The 16,968-nt window shown below is 50.1% G+C and overlaps 2 protein-coding genes across 4 annotated transcripts in view; both read left to right on the top strand.

Moving 5' to 3' along the window:
• CADM3 (cell adhesion molecule 3) overlaps positions 1-2,266 on the top strand; it is a 30,126-nt gene extending 27,860 nt beyond the window's left edge. For all 3 annotated transcript variants that reach the window (XM_003795214.3, XM_003795215.2, XM_023516420.1), the window contains 2 exons: positions 189-314; positions 1,143-2,266. In XM_003795214.3, coding sequence (XP_003795262.1) covers positions 189-314; positions 1,143-1,261 — 245 coding nt within the window. In that variant the 3' untranslated portion in view covers positions 1,262-2,266. The remainder of the gene's footprint in view (positions 1-188; positions 315-1,142) is intronic.
• A 1,510-nt stretch (positions 2,267-3,776) lies between these two features.
• On the top strand, positions 3,777-6,857 carry ACKR1 (atypical chemokine receptor 1 (Duffy blood group)). The gene is made up of 3 exons (XM_023516421.1): positions 3,777-3,804; positions 5,061-5,143; positions 5,854-6,857. The coding sequence occupies exons 2-3, from the start codon at positions 5,123-5,125 to the stop codon at positions 6,805-6,807; spliced, it is 975 nt and encodes a 324-aa protein (XP_023372189.1). The 5' UTR covers positions 3,777-3,804; positions 5,061-5,122; the 3' UTR covers positions 6,808-6,857.
• The last annotated feature ends 10,111 nt before the right edge of the window (positions 6,858-16,968 follow it).

Genomic DNA, 16,968 nt, shown 5'->3' with positions numbered 1-16,968 from the left:
CTTATCAATAACTATATTTCAGGTAGGGTACAAGAAACTAGAGGAGAAAATAAGGCATCTCCCCTTTGTGGAATGGTGCTGCTCCATTCTCCTGCTGTCAGTGCCTATTCTCTGCTCCCCATGGCCACAGACTGTTGTGAGATGAGCAGTCTCCCCAGACCTGACGCGTGTGTCTCCCTTCCCTCCAGACCCCAGCCCCGTGCCCTCCTCTTCCAGCACCTATCATGCTATCATCGGGGGAGTCGTGGCTTTCATTGTCTTCCTGCTGCTCATCCTGCTCATCTTCCTCGGCCACTACTTGATCCGGCACAAAGGTCAGAGGTGTGAGGGAAGTGTCAGCAGAACTGGGGTGGGGGCAGGGAAGGGAAGGACCTTCAGAGACTGGGCTCAGCCCTTTGGGTGTTTGAGAAAGAACAAGGGCAGCCAACCCTGTGATAAGAGCACCACTAGTCAGAGCAAAGCCTGGCCACCTGCACTTGGGGGATGGTTCAGGTAAAACCAAACCATTTGGTCAGTAGCTGCTGTCCGTGTAGGTCTCCGCTAGAAGACAGAGCTCCAGAAAGGGCATCTCCATCTTATTTTGTCCTGCACTTTCTTTCTTTCTGCCTTTTCAGCCTCATTTCTCCTCCCCTTTGATCTCCTGCTCCCCCTTACCTCCCATACCGTTGCTTTTCTTTTCTCTCCCCATTTCCATCCCTCCTTTCTACCCTTTCCTCACTTCTTTCCTTTCAGACTTGCTGCTCTGTTACCACTTCTGGCCAGCTGCCTGACTCCATGGGCTGGTCCTACGTGAGCCAAGTCTCAGCTGCGTGGCTCTTGATGCTGACACAGCAGTTTCCTTGTCAACCAATTTGCGTGCATACGCGCGCGCGCACACCACACATACACGCACATGCCCACCTCTCTTTTTTGCCTGTGTTCCAGATGAGATTCTGTACTTAAGGGCAGGATTCACTATTCATGGGGGGTGTGGTCAGGTGTGGGATGTTGGCAGCAACAGGCAAAATAGGTACGATAGGGTGGGAGAAGGCTGCAGGCAAGAGAAGACTTGCTTGAGCAATGCGTGCGTGAGTGGGTGGGCGGGGAAATGGGCAGAGGTTCCGAAGCGGCTCCTGAACCGAGGAGCCTCTGTGTCTGTGCAGGAACCTACCTGACACATGAGGCCAAAGGCTCTGACGATGCCCCAGACGCGGACACGGCCATCATCAACGCAGAAGGCGGGCAGTCAGGCGGGGATGACAAGAAGGAGTACTTCATCTAGGGGCGCCTGCCCACCTCCGGCGCCCCTCAGGGGCCCCATGGGGACTGCTGGGGCCGTCACCAACCCGGACTTGTACAGAGCGACCCCAGGGCCGCCCCTCCCGCTTGCTCCCCAGCCCACCCACCCCCCTGTACAGAATGTCTGCTTTGGGTGCGGTTTTGTACTCGGTTTGGAACGGGGAGGGAGGAGGGCGGCCCTCAGCCCTTTCCGTGGCTTCTCTGCGTTTGGGTTATTATTATTATTTTTGTAACAATCCCAAATCAAATCTGTCTCCAAGCTGGAGAGGTGGGGGCCTTGGGGTGAGGAGAGCAAAAAACTGGAGTTGGGGAGTGTTAGGAGAATGACGGTGGAGGGGCAGGGAGAGGGTCAGGCCGCTGGGGGAGGTGGGGCCTCTCACCCGCCCTCCCTCCATCCTCCACAGCACAGCAGCTTCCCAGGCTTCCCCAGAAACCCAGGAGCAGGAGGGTTGTGAGCAAGGGCTGGGGGTGGCCAGCCACACACTAAGAGCTATGGACAGGGAGGTGGGTACCACCCTGACACCCTCTTCCATTGCCGTGAGAAGAGGGTGAATGGGAAGTCCCAGGGCTTTAACCCGGGAAGGACACAGGCCCCTGCAGGAAAGGGTACATTTAGAAAGAAAGGATGGCGGAGATGGGCCATCCCTCCATTGCCCCCAAAATGAATGAAGCCAGGCCCTTTCCATGGGAACCACCCTTGGGGGATACAGAACAGGGCTGTCCCTCCTCGCCCTCACAGCCACAGGAGAGGTGCTGCTCTGGGGCCTGGACTGTGTCTGCCGCCCCCTCCAGGGGGCCCCTCACTCTCGCCCAAGACCCTGGATGGTTGCACAGCAACCTCTCCTCCGTGGCAATGCTCAGCAACTGCTCTGCCCTTCTTGGCTGCTCTGTGCTCCTTCCTGGTCCCCACGCCAGCCCTCAGCCCTCTGCCCTCAGCAGCCAGGCAGACTTAACAACAAAAATACTAAAAGGAGCTTCACTGCACTGAGCTGTTTCCTGCCCAGCTAAGGGAATGATGTGAATCTGTGTGTGTGCATGCGTGCGTGTGTGTGTGCGTGTGTATTGTGTGTGTGCCTATGTGTGTGAGTGAATGTGAGGCAGAGGGAGGGATTGAGGAGGAGGGCCAAGGGCCAGGGGTCCTGGGCAAATGGCAAGGATGTGGGACGTTTGAAGGAGGCCTCATGTGGGGGGGACTCCTGGCCAGTGTTTGTACCTTTCCTGGGAGGGTGCTCCAACCTGGGACTGTTTGTACCTTCCCCAGTGCCCATCAGTCTTGGAGAAAGGAGTCCCATCATGTGTGTTTGCCCAGCTGTCCTTTCTGTCTCTTCCCAAAGCACAGGGAGTCAGCCCCTCCCTGGCTTCCCTCATCCCGAGCCATGGAGTCAGTGGCACTGCCTTTGCTATGCATCCCTCAGGCCTCTCCCTGGCACTGACCCTGAATAACCTACCAACCTACCATCACTTCTTTTCCCCATAGCCTGCACCCAGTGAGTTGAGGGCTGTGTCCCCGATTTTTCTTTTGCTTTCCTGTCTTCCTTCCATGGCCCCCAGCTGGTTGCCGTGGAGATCAGGTTGTTGGCCCTCCCTGTCCTGGCTGACTGCCCCACCTCAGACCCAGGATGCCCTGGGCATCACTCCCACCCTTTGCCAGCATGTCCTCCCTGCTCTGACAACAGGCGTTCGTAACGGGGCAGCTGCAATCCAGCAGGCCTGCCCACCCCCTTCAGTTCAGGTAATGCCCTTGTGAACCTTCCAGCCACTGGTTGGGCCCTGGGCACCACAGGCAGCCCCTCACCTAAGCCAGGGCCCCCTCCTCTTACAACAGCAAGGGAGCCTGGGGCCCCAGGCCTGGAGGGCTCCTTATCTCCCAGCACCTGCTTTTGGGAAATGACTTTTCCTCGTCGAGCTGAACCACTCTGTCCATATTACACAGAAGCCATATTTGTACGGGGGGCGGGGGGAAGAGGGGCCTGTGCTGTGTGCGTCTGTCCGGGGGTGGGGGTAGGGAAAGGGAGCAGGGAGGGGACTGTGTATCTTTATAATCTTTCTAACTCTCCTGTGCTAATCTCAGAGGGGCCACCCTCAATATATCTGGATTATCCGTGTCGTTCGGCTGCCTCCTTTCTGCTGCTGTCACTGCTGCTGGGATGGATGTGTCTAAGGGCAGGCTATTTTTCTGGTATACCTTGCACCCAATGCTGCTAGCTGGATAGGTGGTGTGTCCCCTGCCAGGCCTCTCTTCCAAGAGCATCTGTGTAAGGAAACAGTGTGGCTCTCCAAGGGAGAGAAGTGTGGTTCACCTTTTTGGCGAGGCCCTTCCCTCCAGAGTGTTTGGGGTGGGCATCTGACAGCTCCCCAGCCCCCTGCCAGGCAGGACTGGAGAATGTTGAGAGGGAGATGGAAGCGTGCCAGCGCCTCACAGGACAGCTTCAGCAGACCCTCCTTCTAGCCCTGGAACCTGAATCTTGAGCTCCTGTTCTGGGAGGAAAGGGGAAAATCTCTCCAAGGTCTGCACTCTGCCCCTAGGTACCTTAAGTCTGAGGTGCTTTGCCCGAAGGTATCCTCTACCTGAATGGATGGAAGATCTTTGATAGAATTGGGGTTAAAACATCCCATACCTTCTTTAACAAATTAAAGTGTCCCCTAATCAACCCTCCCTTGTTCTGACCTGGACACTCTGTGGCTCCCCCCACAAAGACAGGTCTCCTCAACTGAGGAGATTAAATGCAAAGCAGGTGATGAAACAGCAGAGGTCCTTAGAAGCTGCTCTAGACAGCTTCTAAGCAGGGGCCACAAAGGAGGAGAAGCTCTTGCTTAGGAAGATCTGCCTGCAGGGTAGATGCACTTTCTCTGCCAGCCAGAGAGAAATAGCTTTGCTGCCCCAGAAGAAACTTTACTATTGTTAAGATAGCTGGCCAGTGAAGCATTCCAGAGACTTTATGTCTCCCAACAGAAATGAATGGAGATTACCCTGTGGGCAACAGTCCCATTTTAAAATATGCTGTCCCATGGTCCCCCAGAGTCTATTTCAACTTGTCAGACCATGTGCTCAGTTTCATATGCAAGATGTATTCGCTGTGCCCATAGGTGGCTCAGCAAATGCCCAATCATTCCCTGAAGTAGCTCCACTGTGCAGCCTGGACAGTCACCCAACCCTCCCTCCTCACTCTGAGACACTTAGAGATAGCGATACCCACACCCAGACGCGTGCCCAGCCCTGAGAAACAGACATGTGCACGCTGATACCCAGCACACACACACACACATACAGAGGCTCACACACCTGGTCTGATATGCCTGGAGCTCAGGCCCACATGCACACCCAGCAAGGTGGACGGGTCCCCCCAAAGCATACTAATACCCCTCTCCATAACATAGGGCTTTGGGACTGCTTTCCTTGGCTTAAGTTCAAGGGGAACGTCCTAAGCTGCCCTTTCACTCCAACTTCCCAGCACCTCTCTTATCTCGGCCTCACAAGTCACCCCTGGCCTCCTCTTCCTTCCTTGTGCTTGAAGAATCTCTACTTGCTGGAAAGCCCCCTGGTTTCTTGGCCTCCCTTTTCACTTCAGGAAAATACCCACTTTGTGGTCCCCACCTTCTTCCTTTCCCGCCTGCAGTCCTGACCAGTCAATCCACTCAAAAAACAGGAAGCCTGGGGACTGAGGGTTGGACAGGCAGTGGCAGGTGGGGTGTGGGGGTGAAAGCTTCCTGAATGCCCCCCATGGCCCTGCCCCAAAGCTGATGGGCCTCATTAGTCCTTGGCACTTATCTTGGAACCACAGACACTGACAGAGCCAGAGTGGCCCCAGCCCTTCTCTCTGCCTGCCCTGAGCCCAGCAGTGCCATGGGGAACTGTCTGCACCGGGTGAGTATGGGGCCAAGCCTCGCAGCCCCCACAGCTGCTTCTGTTTGCTCCTCCTGCCTTTAGACCTCTTCCCCTTTCTCCTCACCTCTCATTTTTTCCCTCCATTTTCTCTCATTTTATTTTATTTATTTCTTTATTTATTGAGACAGGGTCTTACTCTGTCACCCTGGCTCCGGTCAGCCTAGATCACAGAAACCTCCAACTCCTGGGCTCAAGCGATCCTCCTGCCTCAGCCTCCCAAGTAGCTGGGACTACAGGCACCCAACACAATGGCAGGCTTATTTTTCTATTTTTGGTGGTTCTTGCTCAGGCTAGCATTTTCTCTCATTTTAAAACATCTATTTTGTTCTCTCCTTCCTAGGCCAGCATCCAAGCTCCCCAGTGTTTTCCTTCTGGTTTGCCTGTCAGTTGGTTCCATCTGAGTCCCTCACCCTCTCCCTCTCCTCTGACCTTGTTCTGCCCCTCCAGGACCAGCCTGCCCACTACCCCCTCCCTGTTTTCTTGTAACTCTGTGTTCCTACACAGCCATGTCAGCCTCCCTCCTCGGTCCTTCTCTGTCCTCACTGCATTCACCACCCAGGGTTCCCTTGTTCCTTGACCCAAGCCCCCTCGCAGTCCCGCTTTCCTCAGTCTTCCACTAGATTCCAGGAGACTCTTGGGGGGGGGGGGGGACTGTTCTCTCTGATGCGTCCTGTGGGTATGTCCTCCAGGTGGAGCCGTCCCTCTTGTCAGACGAGAACACAAGTGAGAAGGCATTTGGAGACATCTCATGGAATTATACAGACTATGAGAACATCTCCTATGACAACCTGGAAAACGCTGCCCCCTGCCACTCCTGTAAGCTGCTGGACAGCTCCTCGCTGCCCTTCTTCATCCTGGCCAGCATCCTGGGCATCCTGGCCAGCACAGCTGTGCTCTTTGCACTTTTCAGGCCTCTCTTCCACTGGCACCTCTGCCCTGGCCGGCCCATCCTGGCACAACTAGCTGTGGGCAGTGCCCTCTTCAGCATCGTGGTGCCCATCCTGGGGCCAGGACTAAGCAGCACCCCCAGCACCGCCCTGTGCAGACTGGGCTACTATGTCTGGTATGGCTCCGCCTTTGCCCAGGCTCTGCTGATAGGGTGTCGTGCCTGTCTGGGCCCCAAACTGGGTGCAGGCCTGGTCCCAGGCCTCACACTGGGGTTTACTGTGGGACTTTGGGTAGCGGCCACCCTACTGGCATTGCCGATCACCCTGGGCAGTGGCACCGCCTATGGAATCTGCACCATGATATCCAGCAGGGACTTGAAGGTTTTGCATTGCATACACACTGCTATCTGTCTTGTCATCTTTGTCTTACTGCCACTGGGTTTGCTAGGAGCCAAGGTGCTGATGAAGGCGCCAAGCAGGGGGGTGGGCCCCAGGGTGGATATCCTCTGGGCCTGGTTCATTTTCTGGTGGCCTCATGGGGTGCTTCTGGGACTGGACTCCCTGGTGAGGTTCGGGCTCTGGCCACTGCCAAATTGTGTGGCCCAGCGAGTTCTGGACATGCTGCTGGACCTGGCCGAAGCCCTGGCGATACTGCACTGTGTGGCTGCACCCCTGCTCCTGGCCCTGCTCTGCCGCCAGGTCACCCTCCCTGAAAGATGGTCTTCTCATCCGAACACCCTTGAGGAAAAATCCTAGTTTTCTTCCCACCTGTCAACCTGAATTAAAGTCTACATTGCTTTGTGAAATGGGCGGTTTCTTATTTTGGGGGGGAATGAAAGAGAGAGGAAGGAAAATGGAGAGGAAGATTGTGTGCCACTTTCCTGCTGGCGCCTTGTCCTGCAGGTGTTCTCAGGAGAAAGTAGATGACGGGGGACATGCTCAGGACACGTAGACGTTCTTTTTTGGGGTGAAGTGACTACCTTCCCCAGAGGGAAGAGGACAGGAACCAGAACATGAGGGCAGCAGCTAAACACCCAGAAACCAGAAGTGGTGGCTTAGCGGCTGAAGAAAAAGGGGAAAGTTGCAGGCAGCAGAACTCAGACAGAAACGGAGAGTGACGGTATGGCCCGGTGCAAAGCCTCCTCTTGCGTGTTCGAGCCAGTCAGCCTCTCTCTCTGTCTTCTGTCTCCTCTCTGGCTCTGTTTAGACATCAGGGCTGGGGGTGGAGGCAGTTATTCAGTCCTTCTCCCAGGATGGACTTCCCGAGGAACATACCAAGATAATTTTAAAAGCCACCTCCTAGGAGTCATCTCTCCCAGGTTCCTCTGCATGACCCTAATTCCTGAGTGTGTGTGTGCACGCACGCGTGCACACACACAAGCATCTGTTCTAGATCTGTTAGTGTCTTTATTCAGGTCAGAGGTCTGCATGTAATAACATGTGTCCACCCGTGTGCCTGCCTCCCTGTCAGCGTCTGAGCCACAGGCACCTATGTGTGTGCACTGGCCTCTCTCCTGGCCCCACCCCCTGCTTAATTCTGTGCCCATCCCTGTTTTCAGGATATGGAATCAGGATTTATGACTCACTCCTTACCCAAATGAGTTTTCTGTACCCTGGTTTTTTTGCCTAGTCTTTTCTGTGTAGGAAGTGTGGAGGGAAGAAAAGATCAAAAAGTTGTGAAGGGTGGAGAAACTTAAAGGGGGATGTGATTCATCTTCTGCTTGGAATTCCCCAAATTTCCCTTTCAAACCCCAGCTTTTAAAATAAACCTTGCTTTCTCACTTACATCTTTCCTTGCACCTTGCATGCTGTCCCCTGGTGCTCTGGGCGCCTCTTCCACACACAGCCCCTGATTCTCCAGCTGTTTACTCATGACCTCAGAGGCTTTTATTTCAGTCTCTACCCAGCCAAGTGTAGGGGATGATTAGAGGGAATAATCCCTTTTTCAGAAGGGGCACAGGTTTCACCACCAATGACAAATTTACCCTCTATCCAACAGTCCACAGAACAATGAGTTCTTCCCTCCAGCCCAACTAGAGGTTGGGAAGCTTGAGCAGCTACCTCATATCTGTTTGAATCCAATTACAGTCTTTCCATTTTTCAAATATGTGTCATGCCTGGCTTCTTCCTTAAATGTTTCTGCTTGACTCTCTGGGCTTGGGAATAAATAGGAGAACACAGGAGAGGAGGGGAGATCAGTTAGAATATCTTAGGCAGAGGGTGCAAAAGGCTCAGGGAATGTTCCCGGGTGGGTGCCATGACAAAGCCTCTAAATCTCCCACCTCCTGTCTCTTAGCAACGAACAGGTTAGCTCCTGATTGGTGCATCAAAAATTGGAAGGCGGGATTTAGGGACCGATTGAGACGCGGGAGGCATTCTGAAGCAGAAAGGAAGGGAGGGAAAATGAAGAAAAAGGAAAGAATTTATAAACCTAAATTATGCTCAAGTCTCCAGCCACAGTTCAGAAATGCATCTTGGTATTTTCTTTCTCTCCTGTTTTCTTGCCAGGCTCCTCTCCAAATCCCCCCTCCAACCCTACCCTTGACCACTCTCTCAATCCTGCCAGATGTTGCCCTCCTTCCTTCCAAGGTACTGATTTGGAGGCTGACCTAGTTGAGGGGGAGGAGAGGGTGATTTTGATTCCCTGAATCTTCCAGCATTGGCTTGGTGTTAGGGAGGCTTAATTTAAGCCCACTAGGCCTCTCTTATCCACCACCCCCCACCTGCAGTCTCCGGATAGAAATCCCTCCTGGCTCAGTCCAGAGAGAACCCCAGACAGGCAGGGAAAGCTCAGCAGCTATCACGGTCCACACAAAGGGAAGGCAGAGGCAGAAGTCCTCAGCTGGGGACAGGGACCTGGGGCTGCTCCTCCTCAGGCCCACCCCCTCTGGCTTTGCCATAGTCCCCTGGGGTGGGCCCTCTCATCGTCTGTGGGGCAGTTGGAGACTTCCTCCTTAAGTCTAACGCTGACCTCAGTCCTTCCCTGGGAACCTGCTACCCCATCCATTAAACCCCTTCCACTCCACCAACCACTCTAAAACTGGGCCGAATCTGGTATCTCTTCTGCAACCCCTCAGGAATACAAATCTTGTTTCCTTAGAACCCCTAAGAATTTAATCTTAGGGCTGGCAGAGACTTTAGCTGTGTATGAGTTATTGGGCCTCCTGGCTAAAGAAAAAATCTTCTCAGAAAGATGAGAGCCAAGGTGGCAAACTCTCAGGAGCACACAAAGCCTTGGGGAGGGTCAAACCGAATTGCTTTTTTTTTTTTTGAAGGGAGAGACCTATTGTTTGAGGGAAGTTTGAATATCACATTGATGCCATCATTCCTTTATTTGGGCCTGGGGTCCCTCTGGAGGATTTAGGAATGAATTGCCTGGTCCTCACACCCTTTTATCCACCCCTATTTTGCTATCCCCCACCTCCATCGTCACCTTCCTTCTGGAACCACCCTCAGAGGAATTGTGACTGAGAACTTCACTGGGATTTCAAACCCAATTCATCGCCAAGTCTAATTGCCAGGGATTTGCATGAAAACCATCGTATGCTATCTAATTATTCCGACAACAGCAGCCCGCCGTCTGGGCACAAGGAGAATCACAGTTTTAATTAACAATAATGCACCTTGCAAACGAATGTGACTGTTTAGGTTAATTAACAAGTCCAAGTCCTTCCAAATCATCTCTCAACATCTTCTAGGTGATTTGGGCAGAAGGGATGCGGGGCCCACCAGGAGGTGGGGTGTTTAGAAATCAGTTCAGCAAAAATGTGTGTTAGCTTTCATCTTTTCTATAACTTTTTGGTACAAAGAAGAGGGCAGCTCCACAAGATAGCTGGGGGGATTTGTTTTAGGGGAATTGGGGAACATCACTTTAGGGATAGATCAGGCATCTTCTGCCACATTAAGATTTAGGAAACCTCTAAGACACACTTTTATAAACAAGATGACTAAGTCCTTGCAATTCTCCAGTATCTGTAAGGCATTATCCAGTCAACTGCAAACTTGGTTTCTAGTGCAAGAGCCTCCGCTTCCCCATCCCTGCCATTGCTGCCCTCCTTTCTTTGTGTGTTCCTAGCACGTTTGTGAGTACTTAAAGTTGCCAACTCCCTAGATTTCCCAGATATTTTTTCCTGGGTAGTTCTCTATGTCCTGGAAGAATACACTGTAGGTAGCTCTAACTCTACCTATCATGTTTCCAGTCTGAGAGAGTAGACCTTGCCTTCTCGCTGTGAAGTACGAGTTACTGTCATTGGTGCAGATGTGGGGAAGAAGAATGTTGTAGCACTCCTAGAAAATCTGATGAAAGTAATAAAGCCCATCTTTAGTAAGATCTAATATTACACCCCCAGTCTGGCTTCTAGTTCTCCCTGCTGCAGTTAGAGACAGGACACTGTCTGACAGGATTTCCGCCATCAGTCCTGACTTTGTCATGCCCTTTTTCACTCAGCTTTACAGCGAGTGGCAATTTTTAAGGGGCAAATCTCTTTTCCACTCTGAGACTCTTTGCACTGACATCTCTTCTGCCTAGAATGCCCTTTCCTGTGCTCTTTAGGACAGCTGTGCCTTCATCCTCGGAGCCTCCATGCAAATATCACCTCCCTAAAGACCGACCTTCCCTGACATGCAAGGGGATGTGGTCCCAGCTACCCTGCACACCCCGTTATTCCCTGTCAATTCACCTGCGATGTTTCCATCATGCCACTTATCACCTGCTAAGCATATCTCGTTTACTCATTTGCTCACCAATTTATTGCCCATCACCCCCCTTCCTTCTCCATAGAAAATAAGCTGCATCTGTGCAATGGTCTTTTCTCTTTTGTGACTGGCACGTGGTCAGAGCTCAGGAAACATTTATAACATACATAAGGTAATGAATTAAATTTGTAGGAATGAAGCTTGGTTCTCCACACCAGAGGAATAACAGTCCAAGGGGGGAAAGGACCAAGGAAGCAAATAATTGGTGTAGAAAACTGACAGGAAACTGACCTCCTCTCCCCAGGTCCCCCAGAGCACCGGTCTCTCTCTCACGGCATTCTATTGTTTGGAGAGCCAAGAGACTGGAAAACTGTCAGTACAAGATATTTGGTCTGTGAGCCTGTTTTCGGTGTCAATTTATGGCTGATTGGAGCTGGGGACTTCCCCACATTTCCTGAGACACTTTGTTGAAGGAACAATGTTTTCTTTCCTTTGGGGTCTTGCTGGGCTTTGGACAGCAGGGGAAATCTGGGAATGCTTGTCATTTTTCATCTATACTTGAGGAAAAGTGAGTCATCGAGACTCCCCCAAGGATCTAGGAGACCAAGTCCTTCACTGGCTCAGAATCAAATCTGAAGTCCAGCCACCTCCTCAGATTTCATCACACCCAGGGAGACAGCCCACACTCTCCTTGGATCTAAAAGTCATTGTAGTGTCCTTTCCCCCCTCTTCAGTTTTCCCTCTTCTTTTTTAGGTTCAGTTTAGCACCCTCGCCAGACTTACCCCTTCTACCTCTGCGCACCTGCTGCTTCTCTCACCTTCTGGCCTCTGTCGCCGCCCTGTGGCGATTCATCTCCCTGCAGCTCTGGGTACTTAGGTTAACCCTTTAAGGCACTAAGGGATGTCTAACTCATTTCGTGTAAAGAACGTATTGAGCATGTACTAAGTCCAAGATGCTATGAGAGACCTGGGAGAAATGAATTGGACACAATTTCAGACACAAGCATCTCCCTGGACCCATCTTTTTCTGTTCCTTCTTTCCTTGGTTCTCAGGATTTCCCAGTTTCTCCCAAATAACTTTGAACATACAGCAGAACTTCCATAGTTAACCACTTTCCTACATTGATCACCTCCTTAAGGTGACCTAGTTTTCATAGACTGGACATTCACCACATACACAAAGGCCTATTTCCTTATGGTGACAGTCCCTTGGGTGGTCAGTTTTCAGAGGTTCTACTGTACTGGAATCCCAGGACACAGAGAAAAATCCACAAAGTCCTCAGTCATATAAGCCTTCTATTTCATAGCCAAAAACCCATAGCAAAACCACAAAGCCTCCGGCCACTGCACAGTCCTATCTCACTGTCAAGTCCAGGAATGTTCATTATGTGCAGATGCAGAGAAGATAAAAGGATAAATGGCACTTGTCCTTACACATTCTTCCAAGGTGGTGTGGTAGATTCTGGGAGCCAATGTGCTGAAAGCCAATTACTCAGGGAGAGGGAATGGGTGTGGGGCATTGGAGAGGAAAGCTTTTTACAAATTAGCTGGCACTTTTCAGTCTGTGACCTGAGAAAGAGGTGAGGATGAAGTGGACTGTCTCTGCTATTAGCCTGGAAGCTTCCAAAAACACAATCGTGCTACTCCTACTCCCCATGGTCCACTTCAAGTCCCACAGGAGTTCTGCTTACTTCACACACTTGGTTGGTTGGTGGGGGGAGAGCCATGGAAAGCTTTGACAAAAACAAGGGGAGAGAAGGTCATGGGGCTAGCAAAAATTGTAGAAATTAAATAAAATTTAATGAAGATGAATGCAAAACTTGCATTTATAAAAATCTATTACACAAAAACAGGACTGAAGAGATCTGGCTCAACAGAAGTTCTTGTTTAAAAAAAAAAAAAAAAAAGGACTTAGAGGTTTCACTTGGCCACATGTTAAAGATGATTCAATAGTGTGTGTGGTAGCCAGAACGCTAATGCAACCCAGCTGCATTAAGAGACGCAGTGCTCAGGACAAGGGAGGGCACAACACCACTCCTGGCCCGGATAGGCCATATTTAGAATAGAGTGCTTGGCTCTGGGTACCACATGTCCAAAGGGCACCAAAAAAATAAGAGCTTTTAAAAGAGGGGTGGTCAAAATGATGATAATCTAGAGACCTTGCTACTTCTCTAAGGAGAGTTTGAAGGTGCAAGAAGTTGGAGGGGGTGGGAGATTTCATTAGAAAAGTGTAAAAATATATATACAGCTGTCTTTAACTCAAGAGTTGTGTTGCGAAAAATATCTTAGACACAAGTAACTTCAGAACTGGAAACTCTGGATGGAAAGAAATAACAAGACTGATTTGACTGAATGTAGGAATTTTCCACAATTGAATCTGTGCGGCAGGAGTGGCTGTCCCGTTCTTGTTAAAGAATGGAAGAAAGGAGAAAAAGGACGGGGGAATGGTTTATGAAAGATCACATCATGTGTTGAACACTGCGCTGTGTTCTTGTTTTACAGTGGTGAACATTTCAGAAATGGTCCTTCCCTTTGTGGAGTTTAGAGACTAAAATGAAAGGCAGAGGTTAGCCATATAGACACAAATAAATTACAAATGCTATCTGAGAAAAAAGAATTGCAGTGAATAAGGGAGAATAAGAAGGTAAAATAATTGGAGTTATGAGTAGTTGCAGAAAGGATTTTAGCTGAGGCTTGCCAGTAACAAATTATCTAAATGTAGTGGAGGGCCTCACCTGCCCTGGGTTACAGCTGGCACCAGTTTTAGCAGCTTTCTCTCAAATTGGCAGAGCATCAGAATCACCTGGAGGGAGATTTTTAATAGTTTAGACCCAACCCAAGGTATTCTTAATCAGAATATTTGGGGCTGGAGACTCTGAAACCCTGTGATAATACATTAAGTGAAAGACTGAGATTACATGTACAGTCTTTGGTTCTGGATCGATCTTGTGATGATTTTAATCTCTTTGCTTGGATTCGGGAATTAAATATCTCTGGTTCAGAGAGGGGACATTTTGGTCTCTCCAGAGCCTGGTTTATAGAACATCAAAGGGATTCCTTGCCAGATATGCACTTGAACTGATTTTTTTCCAAGAGGTGGGTACCATGCCAGGCACCAATTGTTGTAGAAATACTGTAGCTGGTGCCCAGGGTCCCTCTAGTGGTCAAAAGCTGACATTTCGGCTCCCACTTCTTTTCCAGACCCAGGTTTGGCCAGAGAATTTGCTATTATGGGCTCTGAGAGGTCTGGGGAAAGGAAGCAGAGAAGCCTAAAGACATTATAGAAAGTTCTTCTCCAGAATTAACAATAAACAATGAGCTGGAAGAACTCAGGAATTGCTTTCCAAATTCGCCCTGCCTCCTTTTGCCTTGTCTTGGATGATCTAATTTTGATAAAGAAAGATGTTGAGGGATACGTAATTTTTACAGACCAGGGTGGACAACTCCCTGGAATACCAGGCCATTGATTAGGGATTCCAGGTGTCATTTTCACACATATATCAGAGCTGAGTGGTCAGAGAGAGCACTGGGTTGTATCGGGAGACACGGGTCACGCATGTTAGGCTGCTTCACTTACCAGCTTTCTGAGCTTTAGTTTTCTCACTTGAGAAAAGCAAGTAATGACACCTGCCCTGCCTCGTTCACAGAGCTGATGTAAAGATTAAATGAGCCAACAGATGTCGAAACAGTAAAATGAATTACAGCTGGGAGCAAATATACCTGCAATTAGTATTAAAGAAGAGTTTGCCCTGCAGGCTATTGGGAAAATGTCTGTTACCTTTGGGGGCCATTTTCCCTAAACATAAGTTCTTAGAAAGGCAGGAGCTGCACTGCTAGGAGTTACCTTGCCAGCTCTGTCCTTGGGTGTCCATGCAGCCCTGTAACCAAGAAACTAGTAGGCTCTTCCTGAGATAGTATTTGAGAGGAGGAGGAAGCATTCGTTACTTTAAGAGAGTCAGCACAGGGTAGGGGCCGCAGTGGGTGGTAGGAGCGGTGGAAGTGGAGAGGTTGGTGGGCATTTGGCCGGCATTTGGGCTGGCTTCTGCAATATTCTGCAGAACAGAGCATAACATGTCCTTGGACTCCAGAAAGGATAGTGCCTTTGTAGCTCCTTTATCATTTTAACCTTATTTTGAGGACCCTCAAGTGACCACATTCCAACTCTTCTCACAGTCCCCTCTTTTCAATTCTGTCCATTGGAATATAGTGTCCTTGGGAAGATCCTTATTGTTGTTGGAGGATAAAGTAGTATGGAGAACTTGTCTGTGCATCAGCCACTGAGCCCTCCCCAACTCATTGAAAATACATTAATGTTACACATTTTACAAATGCCACATGAAGTATGGGCTGTGGATCAATACTGGCATCATCTGGAAGCTTGCAAAAAAATGCAGACTCCTAGGCTCCATCCAAGTCCTGCTGCTGAATCAGAACCTTCACTTCAACAAGATCCTGGGTGATCTGTTTGCACATTGAATTTTAAGAAGCAGTCCATGTTTTCCACATGGGTATTCTACATGGTCTAGTTCCCCATCCCCCACCTCACTGCCACCTCCAGCAGTCTCTTAGGGGAGGCCTGCACAAACACTTAGTTCCCAGGCTTTAGAAAAAGTGACAACCTGCCATATCCCCATTCTTTCTCAGACGCTCTGTATCCTGGAAAAGTAACCCTTCCTTAGACCTTCCCCAAGGGCTGAGGGCTGTGTGGCAGTGTCAAACACAACCTTTCTTTCTTTATCTCTCTTCTGCTCTGGATGAGAGGGATCCGTAGGAAAGGTGGCTGTGGGAAGTCGTCGGTACATCAGGTGTGAATCTAGGCAAGATGGGAAGTGATGCTGAGGGTATGGAGGAGCTGACTGTGGAGTGGAAGAGAACACTCCCTGCAGGCAGCAGAGAGGCCACACAGGGGGCACATGGAGTCTCAGGCCATGCACCCACCAACAAGGGCAAGTGGGCACACTCACACTCATGTGTGTGTCCAGATACACACGGTCTACTGCTCCTATACCCCATGTCTGGGCACCATATCCTTCAGGAAGAGGCCATGATGCCCCATTCCCAGTGGCCAGGCCTTGTTATCCTTTGGAGGCACAGACCCTCACAGCCCAGTCCCCACTCCGCCTACACTGTGCTGGTACCTGAAAGGACTGCTGTGAGATATCGCTTCTCTGGCAAACCCTGCCCTCTCCCTGCCCTGTTCCTCTTCTAACATAGACATTTCTCCAAGAGGGGCAACAAATCAAATATAATAACAGACACTGTGTGCAAATGTTGCCACATAGAGGGTTGAGGGCAATAGGAGAAAAGCTAGTGGCTGATGAGGGAAAAGGAGCCCAGTGGATGAAGAAACAGAGATGGAGAGCCGGCTCTACCTGCCTCACAGTGGTGCTGAGAAGCAGCTTTTGTCCATTGGTATAGGACGTGGGCCTGGATTAGAGGTCCAGCTTCTCGAGTCAAATGGGGACTGGCATTGTAGTCTCTTGATGGGCCTCACAGGCTCCAGCCTGACACTTCCAACTGCACCCAAAGAGATTCTTAATGCATGCCCATTTTCTACCTCTCCAAGTGTCCCTGCTTCCCACTGGCCTGGATCATAACCCCAAGTGTGGCTCCCAAGGTCCTCCCTAATCATCCTCAAATCTCCTCTCTGGCCTTGCCATCGTGACATGTTCTAGACATGATGAATGACAAGGAGTTCCCCTAGAGCAAGCCACCTTCTCCCAGGCCTCTGTGCCTTTGCATGAGGCTGCTTCACTGGCCTAGGAAGCTCTCACAGCTTCCCTTCACCTGGCCAATAACTACTTGTTCCTCCAGACATAACTCAGGTATCCTCTGAGCTGTAATCGTTTCTTTCATGGCCCCGCAGGCTGGGTTGGTGAATTTGGTGTACTTGCTCCCAGATCATCTTCAGCGTAGTAATTATTGTCCTGTATTATTTCACCTCCATCCTTGTGTGTTGCTCCCACTAGACTAGGTTTCTTAAGGACAGTGGCTAGGAGTTTTTTTTCATTTTTCAATTCTTAGAACCTAGCCCAGTGCTAGACACATATAATGCATCTTAAATGTCTGTTACATACATTAATTAAGGCGTGTATTGAGGATAGAGGTTAAGTACAAAAACTTTGTGGACTAGTGAACTCCTTTTACAGAAGAGAAAAATGGGACCCTCCATTCAGAAGTTATACAACTTGTCCAAGCATAAACTATTAGAAAAACCTCAGA

This window comes from Otolemur garnettii, unplaced genomic scaffold, assembly GCF_000181295.1.
Source record: "Otolemur garnettii isolate 467f Iridium unplaced genomic scaffold, OtoGar3 scaffold00091, whole genome shotgun sequence".
NCBI classification, from domain to species: Eukaryota; Metazoa; Chordata; class Mammalia; order Primates; family Galagidae; genus Otolemur; species Otolemur garnettii.
This window is presented reverse-complemented; position numbering and strand designations above follow the sequence as displayed.